Source organism: Notothenia coriiceps, unplaced genomic scaffold (genome assembly GCF_000735185.1).
Source record: "Notothenia coriiceps isolate Sejong01 unplaced genomic scaffold, NC01 NC01_scaffold00033483, whole genome shotgun sequence".
In the NCBI taxonomy this organism is placed as follows: Eukaryota; Metazoa; Chordata; class Actinopteri; order Perciformes; family Nototheniidae; genus Notothenia; species Notothenia coriiceps.
In genome coordinates, this window is record NW_011366184.1 from 1 (window position 1) to 9,507 (window position 9,507).

Sequence of the window (9,507 nt, forward strand, 5' to 3'; positions counted from 1 at the left end):
AAGATAGATAGATAGATAGATGGATAGAAAGATAGAAAGATAGATAGATCGATAGAGAGATAGAAAGATAGATACTTTATTGATCCCAATTTGGGAAATGTTTGCGTTGCAGCAGCATAAAAAACACAAGGCAATATGAGAAATTAAGACACAAGAAATAAACAGTCCAAAATATTTCAGAAATAGAAACAATAAAAAAAGTTAAGGTTTAGTTTATCAAATATAAAAAATATATACACATGTGGAAAATATACAAGTTTAAATACAAATACTTATAAAGGGTTGCACATGTGAGCATAAGGTGCCCTGTAATGAAAAAAATATATGCAAGTGTCCTGGTATGTCCCTTCAGTTTGATTTACTTTGTGGTTAGGAAATAGTCCACAGTCCTTCATAGTAAACATTGCTCAACATCATGTCTGAAGAATAAAAGCAGGAGAGACATCCTGAAACGGGGTAGTCACGGACAAGAAGAGTACACAGCCAAGCGAGAAGGTAAAAAATACTACTTATAGCTTTCAATTAATTTAATTAATCAAGTTGGGTCATTTACTATTTATGTGTCATTAACTATTTAATCCTGAGATTTGATGTCAGATTTTAAAATAACCTGTTTTAGTTGGTAAATATGTCTCAATGTTCTTGCTTAGATCTCGCAGATAATGGTGATTAATTATTTTCATTGATACTAAAACATTGACTTGTTGAAATCTTAGATGGAGAAACTCATGCTTTTGATGGTGATCTTTGGAACATGTTGTGCAGCACCCCAAGGTTTGTAAACTTCGACCGACAACATTGCAGAGAAGTTTGTTTATGGAGAAGCATTTGAATACGATCGCTTTAATACTTTTGTTTCTAAACATTTTAGTTAACGATATTTTGTTTGCTCTCCTTCCCTAAAAATAATGTTGTTTTCCACCTGTGCAGATCTTTCAGGTAAAGTGTTTGTCTTTCCCAAGGAGACCAACACTGATCGTGTAGTACTCATGACACCTAAAAACAGATTCAACTCTGTGACCACCTGTCTCAGGTAACTGGTGTTGTAATTAGAAAGCTTCATTATTTGTGGTTAAGTTTGAAGAACGGTTTGTCAGATTTTCTCAATGCCTACACATCTTTTCAGATATCAATCAGATCTCAGCAGGACATATGGAATCTTCTCTTTGGCTACACCCAGTTTCAACAATGACTTTCTCATCTTCAAGAGCAATGCAGAGAGTGACATCAATCTGCATGCTCGGGGTGAGAACGCAGGCTTCACGTCACTGAAACTTGATGCCAATACCTGGCACTCTATGTGCGCTACCTGGGACTCCTCCACTGGGTTGGCTCAGCTGTGGGTGGACGGCAAGGCGAGCACCAAGAAATTTGTCCGAACTGGGGCCATCACTGGAGCTCCCATCGCCATCCTGGGCCAAGAGCAGGACACCTATGGCGGACGCTTCGATGCAAAGCAATCATTCATAGGTATGATTAGTGACTTCCACATGTGGGACACTGTCATCCCCACCTGTGAGATCAGACACTATATGGAAGATAAGCACTTCAGCCCAGGCAATGTGTTCAGCTGGAAAGCCCTGGACTTTCAAGTCAAAGGGCAGGTTTTGATGGAACTGGCATCTGAAGTTATGTAACATGGTGTATAACTGAATAAATCACAAGTAAAACAAATGTTTGATTCTCTCAAGAAGATTAAAGTATCTTCAGAGAATTACATGATGGCAGTGCTCTTTTCCCTTATTTTGCATACACTATTTTCAAAAGCAACTATGAAGATGTAGATAATGAAGAAAGGGACCAAAACCAAGATTTAGACATTTTAATCCTTTAAAATCAGACATGAAAACATCACCACCACATAACTGAAACATGGCAGGAGGGACAGGCAGCACATATTGCATGAGAAGGCATTTCTGTGACTCCTATGTACATATACACATTTGTATACACAGTAAAAATATAGTAATTGAAGCAACAACCAGCAACGTTGGCTCGCACGCCGTGTGAAACATTCATGTAGAAAAAGCACGGGCGATCAACAACCCAGAATCATGGAGCTAATACATCCATCATAGCACAATCTAAACATGAAGTATAAAATTGTCAAATAGCCCCCCTTCAAAGGCAATACACGCTATAAAGTTTCAGACAGCCTTCTGTCAGTATACGTACAATCTAAAAGTTACAATACACAACTTTTATCATTTCAGCCTGCAGCAATCAACCATGTCAATAAATATATTTCTTAGAGCTGAAAGGTGGCAGAAATTGTGGTTCATATTGCATTAATTCAAATAACCTGTAGTGTCTACAATGAGTACACCGCCCTTTAGGAAGGAGGATCATGTTCGTCTTGTGCCATGGTGTAGAACATGCATCCAGCAATTACACAGTGCCAGTCAAGTCAAAACCCAGGTGTGACAAAACATAATCTGGATTTCCTGTGAGAAACATTTTCGGAGTGTTTTCTTTGTTGGCCGTTTGACTCCAACTGAATACAATTTTAAACTGATCTTTTGGAAATAATCAATATCTTACATTTTTAGCATATGAAACATGATTGATTTCAATAACATTATCCTTACTATGTAAAGGTGTTAAATAATGGTGTCTAAGAGCTACCACAATTGTACTTAATTTAACAGGAATGTGGAGGTTGCATCTTGAAATATCTCAGGCCACAAAGTAATCTAAATCTTTGATAAACAATACATGTATGTCAGATACATCTTATCAGACATTAAGTTATTTAGCAAAAAAAAACAAATATCCAGTTCCAGTAATAACAGATCCTTAAAACACAGGTTAACCCAGTGTTATTACCATGTACAAAATATCAGTCCATGCAGGTAATGAGGAGCGTCTGATTTCATTTTCATGATAACGGTACTGGATCCTGAACATTTGCAGGAACTCCCCCTTCTCCTTTCTTTGGTGCCGCGACTGGCTTAAACAACAAAAGACTCAGTCCTAAATCTTCAACTGTGCATTGATGAACAGAAAGTAGTTTTCTTTTCTTCTATATTCACAAATCACATTTCCCCTTCTCCCTCTCCCTCTCTGCTTCATAGACCAAATGTGCCTACCAAACACACACAGTAACTCCTTCAGTGAGATGTCTAAGATCTTGAGTGGTGCTACAGTAACTATGTAGCTATTCACATTTCTGTATCAGAAATATCTCTTGGTGGTACAAAGCTCAACAACATAAACACAATATATTAAGTGAAAACAAAGCATATGTTTTTAGATCAACAGCCACATCAAATCTGAGTAAGACTACATATTAAAACAACTAATATTAGTTAAACACATGGTTATTAATATTGGTCCAAGAGTGGATGTGGGCATGGGTCATTTCTGTAACCAGCAGGAATGAAAAATAGAAGACATTCTAACTTAAAAGGATTAGATTAACCACTCTAATGTGATTAGACTTATCACATAATAAAAGAGGGATTGTACTAGTGGTTGCAATACAATCTGAAATTATTTGATGCCCTGTTTGTTGGTCCAGACATACAAATGGCAGTTTGACGACCTTAGTTGTAGTGATAAGGCAGGTTTTTCCAACACTAACCTGTAAGAAATGTCAGTTATATATCACATGTCCAGGAGGGGGATACATGTAAAGGCACAGACAGATGGAGGACAGTAGCTGGGAATTATGACTCTTCTACTAGCTCAATACCATGACTACATGTAACAGCAATGCTACAGTATTCTCTCTGCAGCAGCTATTCTCTCTTCATGAGCACATATGGTCACTTCAGAGAGGGAGATTTCAGGGTTGTACAAATGTGGTCTGCCATGTTAATAAGACACATTCTATGTAAGAAAAACATTGTAATGTACATTCAGCAGTGGCAAGATCTAGCTGGACCTCTGCATCACCACCGTGGCCTCCAGCAGAATAACTTAGAACAAAACGTGAAACAAAATGACCCCTTTAGGTTCAAACCCATTGATCCAAAATCCAAATTCAAACAAATAATGTACATCGACAATCGATTAAAAGAAATGCATTCATGTTTACAGAGTCAACAGCAGCACATGTTGATTAAAAAAAAGGAGTGTTAATTGCTCAGAGTGCACCTGGTCATGATGATTTATAAAAGGGGGTATGGATGTGCGGTAATGGAACACTTAGGTGTGAACCATGGAAATGTGAATCCAGACTCTGCAGGAAACATTCACTCTTACAAATGCAGGCTTTGCCCTTGATGTGCATGTTCCTGCTGAAAGGCTGTTGGTGCCATCTCAAAGAACCACGACTGTCTCTTCATGGGAAATGTAACTGCCTTCACCATCCACTGGTGACTGGGGCATGGACTTTTAGCAATGTACAACTAATCGTTTAGTTTTTGATGTCATTGAAGCTTCCTTCATGTTGTGAGCATGACAGAAAATCTTTGTTCAAACAATGTCATTCTGACAATTTCAGGGTCATACACCTTTTTCTTCCAGGTGTAAATCAAAGTCAATTGGGCTTTGGGAGGCTGAAGACTGGGAAGGGTAAAACCTACCGCTCACCGGCTTCTTCTTGAACTTTCCACCATTGCTATTTCATTGTCACAACCTCCACTGCACCTCACTGCTTCATCCAGCGATCCCTGTATACTCGGTACGGTTGATAAGAACTGAGGTGCAATGGAGGGTCCGTGGAGGATGGATGACTTTCACTCTCTTTAATCTTCCACCCACATAACCTCGCTCAGAAACACGTCATCCTCAGATGTCTGTTATCTACTGGGAAGATGAAATGAATGTCAATATCAAGAAATGTACAACTATAACCACGTCAACGATACAATTATAAATAATATTTTATTACCAAGTATAATGCCATTTTTTAGACTTACAAAGCAGATGTTGGTCTCCGGGACGATGTCTGAGAGTGAAATCACATCTTAATTCCCAGACAGGTTGCCTGAATTATCCATAGCCCCTTCGTCCCCAAAACTGGAACAGAGATAAGATTTAATTACGAAACAACTAAGACAATAAATAAACAAATAAACAAAAAACATTTATCATTGCCTTCTGTACCTGTGATGGTCCAGGTCTGTGTTGGCTGATTTGTGCACTTCGACCCCTACAGACCTACGGATAAAGGTAAACACGAAATACATTAACCGAGTGTGAAGGTGAGGTGTGAGAATAAAGGTAATAAATGACCTTTGATAGGCTTTACCGTAGTGGTGGAGAGGTGGAAGCAAGTCCTGTGCTGCCGAGTGAAGAGGTGGACAGGTTGGCCTCGTAGTCCGCAGGGTTTTCTCCAAGCGGAGGCGTCCTCGGAACAAGATCTGGTCTGCCGAACTGCACGCCTGTAAACAAAGTATCATTAAGAAACCAAATCTCAACAACAGTTTCTCCAATCAGAGCACAGACATGACAATTATATATCTGCCTCATTCACCAACATCTTCAAGTTCAAACTAAAATGTGTTCTTGTAAAAGGTCTTAAGAAAGGTCTATATCAGATTCATGATGTGTACTTAAACCACATAATTGATCTTAACTCTGTCTTTATAAAGAAGCCAAAAGGAATAGAAAGTTACAACAGTAATTCTGCAATTGAATATTTAAATGTCTGCAGAGACTGAAGGGCCATGAGCACACACAGTAGTTCAAATACATTTGAAAGGATTGAGTTAAGGATGCTAGTGTGTAGTTTACTGTTTAATTAGGTTATAATTGAATCAATTGTTTTAATAATAAAAATATATAATGTAATTCAAATCTTTTTACATAAAACTGTAGAATTGGACAATAACGTCAGCACTCAATCGTGTCCTAGCATGCTCTTGAGTCAGCATTGATTTTTTTTTAAAATACCCAATCCAAAGTAAATATAAGATCAAATCCTTAAAAAGGAAACATTATTCAAACTGTAAGTGTGTTTAAGAAGAGAGCTGTTTGTAAGAGTGGTTGTAGAATAATGTCCACACTGCTCGTGAGGTGTCAGTCTCACCGCTGTCGGCCTCTGAGTCGGTGCTCTTGAAGTGGCTGTGGTAGACCAGTCTGGAGTCGACTGCTGACTGTCCCGTAGCGTTGGAGAGCGGGGGGGGAGCGCCCAGGGTGGGGGCCCTCCGGAGGCCGCCCTGACCCCCACCACGACTCTTCTTAGAAGGTGAAAGTTTTACTGGTAAAGATGGAGGATATAAAAGAGCATATGGTCACTAAGGGAACCAAGACAAGTCACCCATGGGATTTCTGAATACATGCATATTTATGCTTACGTGGAATTTTCTTGAACACCGTGTTGCACATGAATTGCTGGAAACGATCTGCATAGAAGCCAGGTCTGTGAACTGAAACTGTGTCCTAAAGTATCAAAAACAAAAACAGAGCCATTTAATACTTTCTGTTCAGAATTATCCATTTATTAACAACTATCTATACATCTGCCATTTAGTAATCAATTTAAACTAGTGAAACCAATCTTTCTTTGAGCCCAAGATAACATCTATAAAGGGTCTTGTTTTCTCAATTTTCTATTATAAAAACTGTGTCCGCTCCAGATGAGGCTTTGTTTAGCTCTCCAGAACATTCAGTGTGTAAGCTCTTACCCCATCATGGACCAAGGCCTTCCAGGAATGCTCCAACTTCTTAATAAACCTAAATAATAAGACATAATTAAACAATTTACTGGAAGTTAAATAAATGAGTTATGTAGGAATGAAGCTTTCTCATGAATTCAAAGCTTTCAGTGCAGGACTCGGAGCATAGGGATTGTCTCCCAGGCCACACACAGGGCTAATAAGCACTAAACTGCCTGGTTGGTTGGCCCGGCTACCCAAACAAAACACAAAGAGGGAAACGGACTGTATTCTATGATCAGGATGAGATTACCGTAATTTTCGGACTATAAGCCGCGCCTTTTCCCCTATTTTTCGACGCTGCGGTTTATATAACGGTGTGGCTAATCTATGGATTTTTACAGCTAACGGCCAACACCTTTAACTCTATGGGCTCTATGGCCGGTCCGCGGACCCCCACCTTTAAGCGGCGGGTTCCAGCAGGAAAAGCTGGAGGCCGGAAAAGAGTGAGACAGGTAGCGCGCAAAAGTAAAAGTGGAACCGAGAGTGGTATGCCGCTGCTGCGGCTTATATTCAGGTGCGCCTTATAGTCCGAAAATTACGGTACTCAAATGTATGGCTTCAAGGCAAACTGCTGCTGAACAAACCTGTAGGACTGCAGAATGTCGATGATGCCGATGTAGATCAGCAACCTCTCTCCTTTACTATTACGAGATGGAATACCGCCCATGCTGGAGAGACAGAGTAACAACAACATATCATTGTCATGTCCCAGTCACAGATTAAATGATAATCAAACATATGTTCACATTGAGCAATAAGACTCACTGGTCCTCTGAATCCAAAGCACCCTTCCCTCGGGCCTCCCCCTGAATGGACTCCATGGCCGTACAGTAAAGACTTTTCTGAATTTGTGGCCGGCGCTGATCTGGGGTCACTGCTCCCTCCGACCCCCCACTGTCACCAGAGTTGCCCCCGCTACGCTCCCGGTCCCGACTGGCCTGGTCCATGTTGTGGATGCCCATCAACAGACTGTAATCCATGATCTTAAAACTCTGCAAGAGCTTCACGACACAGAGAAATACAATTAACATGAGCCTCAATCAGTCCTGCTGTTTTCATGTTCACACGTGCACTCACATAGGCAACACTCCACATGCTCAGGACAACCCTGCAGTTATTGGGGCTGGACGTAATCAAATCATCGTTATTATGAAAAAAATGCAACTTAATCCTTCTTATATTTGTCTTTTTTAACCAGTTTTACTATTACTTATTAATCTGTTATGTTTTTATACCTTTTTTTATTTTAGTTTTCTGTAAACCGTATTGATAAGATTAGAGGAAAAAAGGAAAAATAGCAGTCAAAAATGATGTATAAAGTACTGTATAAATTGCTGGAACAAAATAAAAATGTACTTAAACAACAATTTATACAATAAAATTAAGGTGAGTAACATACAGCATCAACAGCAAATCCAACAGCAACAATAAACAAAGCAGTGTACACACAATGGAAGTAACTAATTGAAAGATATGGTCATGGCGATTGAGAAACCATTGTAAACAATAAATGTGTAGTGAGAAGTTGATTTCTACCACTGGAACATACATTTAAGAGGGCATGAGAAGCTAAGTAGCCGTGACCACAAAGCAACCACAGAGTTATTTTGATGAATAAATGATGTGAGCCTTTGTTTTATAACTCGTTTGGCTTTCTCAAGTCAGACAAGGCCACATTATACATCACAAAATGACATCCTGTATTATCTGGAACAATAATGCCACCTGTCTCTTTCATCTTTTAAAAAGGAATCGTCCCTCAAAGTAAACAAAGTATTAGATTGCAATGCCATGCAAGCTTGAATCATTTCTGCAACACTAGACTGTTGGGGATGTCAGCGGTGGAGAGGCTCGACACTAAGAGACAAACAACACTGAATGACTGCCTTGAGAGAAAGTATAGATATCTCTGTAAATAACATTGAGTTGAACAGAAAAAAAAAAAAAAATCTCCTCAAAGTCTATCGAACATGCTGCTTATTGTGTCTAGACAATCACAGAAATGTAATCATTCTACTTGTTGGTGTCTCACAGAACTAAAAATATCCACTAAATTATTAATACAAAAATATATATACATATATAAAAAATCTGATTCCCAAATTAAAGGTCTCCTATCATGCTATTGTTAGGCATAGGTTTCAGATATATACAAATATATAAAAAACATGTCTATGAAGTGTTTTGCTCAAAATACCAAACAAATCACCCATTCTAGCCATGCCTCATAGCCCTCTAACTCACTCACAAATGGAACAGTGAGCTGGCCTGCGCCTGAAGACCTAAGGGGTCTGATGGGTTCACTTCGTACCACTGAAGGAGGTCCTTGATATATTTGGGTCCTAGCCCGTTTAGTGCTTTATATGTGTGCACTAAAATCTTAAAGTAAATTCTCTCACTAACTGGAAGCCAATGCAGCGATCTCAGCACTGGAGTGATGTGATCTGTTTTCTTCGTCCGGGTTAAGACTCTGGCAGCAGCATTTTGAATTAGTGGAGTTTACGGAGTGATTTTTTTGTGAGGCCTGTGAAGATGCTGTTGCAGTAGTCAAGCTTGCTAAAAACAAATGCATGGACAAGTTTTTCAAAGTCTTGCTTGGACATAAGGTCTTTAATAAGCGAGATATTTTTTAGATGGTAGTAGGCTGATCTGTTGATTGCCCTGATGTGGCTGTTAAAATTGAGGTCAGAGTCTAAAATTATACCTAAGTTTCTTGCTTGACTTTTCGGTTCGAGTGATAGTGATTCCAGGTGTGCAAAGACTTTAATTCTCTCTCCTTTGGTTCCAAAAACAATTACTTCATTTTCTTTGTTTTGAGCTGTAAGAAATTACGGCACATCCAGTCATGTATTTGTTTTAGACATGTGATCATTAAATCAGTAGGACCGTATTCATCTAT

At 39.1% G+C, this 9,507-nt stretch overlaps 2 protein-coding genes across 3 annotated transcripts; one reads left to right on the forward strand and one right to left on the reverse strand.

Moving 5' to 3' along the window:
• Window positions 1-395: 395 nt before the first annotated feature.
• LOC104961620 (serum amyloid P-component-like) lies at window positions 396-1,717 on the forward strand. The gene is made up of 4 exons (XM_010789950.1): window positions 396-495; window positions 717-774; window positions 931-1,033; window positions 1,127-1,717. Exons 2-4 carry the CDS (start codon window positions 717-719, stop codon window positions 1,635-1,637), a joined length of 672 nt encoding a protein of 223 aa, XP_010788252.1. The 5' UTR covers window positions 396-495; the 3' UTR covers window positions 1,638-1,717.
• A 490-nt stretch (window positions 1,718-2,207) lies between these two features.
• Window positions 2,208-7,604, reverse strand: LOC104961621 (phosphatidylinositol 4-phosphate 5-kinase type-1 alpha-like). Of its 2 annotated transcripts, none has more exons than XM_010789952.1 (9): window positions 7,374-7,604; window positions 7,193-7,276; window positions 6,576-6,624; window positions 6,246-6,330; window positions 5,978-6,148; window positions 5,198-5,330; window positions 5,053-5,106; window positions 4,866-4,965; window positions 2,208-4,749 (listed from the first exon to the last, which is right to left on the reverse strand). In XM_010789952.1, the coding sequence occupies exons 1-8, from the start codon at window positions 7,586-7,588 to the stop codon at window positions 4,914-4,916; spliced, it is 843 nt and encodes a 280-aa protein (XP_010788254.1). In that variant the 5' UTR covers window positions 7,589-7,604; the 3' UTR covers window positions 2,208-4,749; window positions 4,866-4,913. The 2 variants fall into 2 exon arrangements, with proteins under 2 accessions (XP_010788254.1, XP_010788253.1); XM_010789951.1 differs by having other exon boundaries at window positions 2,208-4,752.
• Between the last annotated feature and the right edge of the window lie 1,903 nt (window positions 7,605-9,507).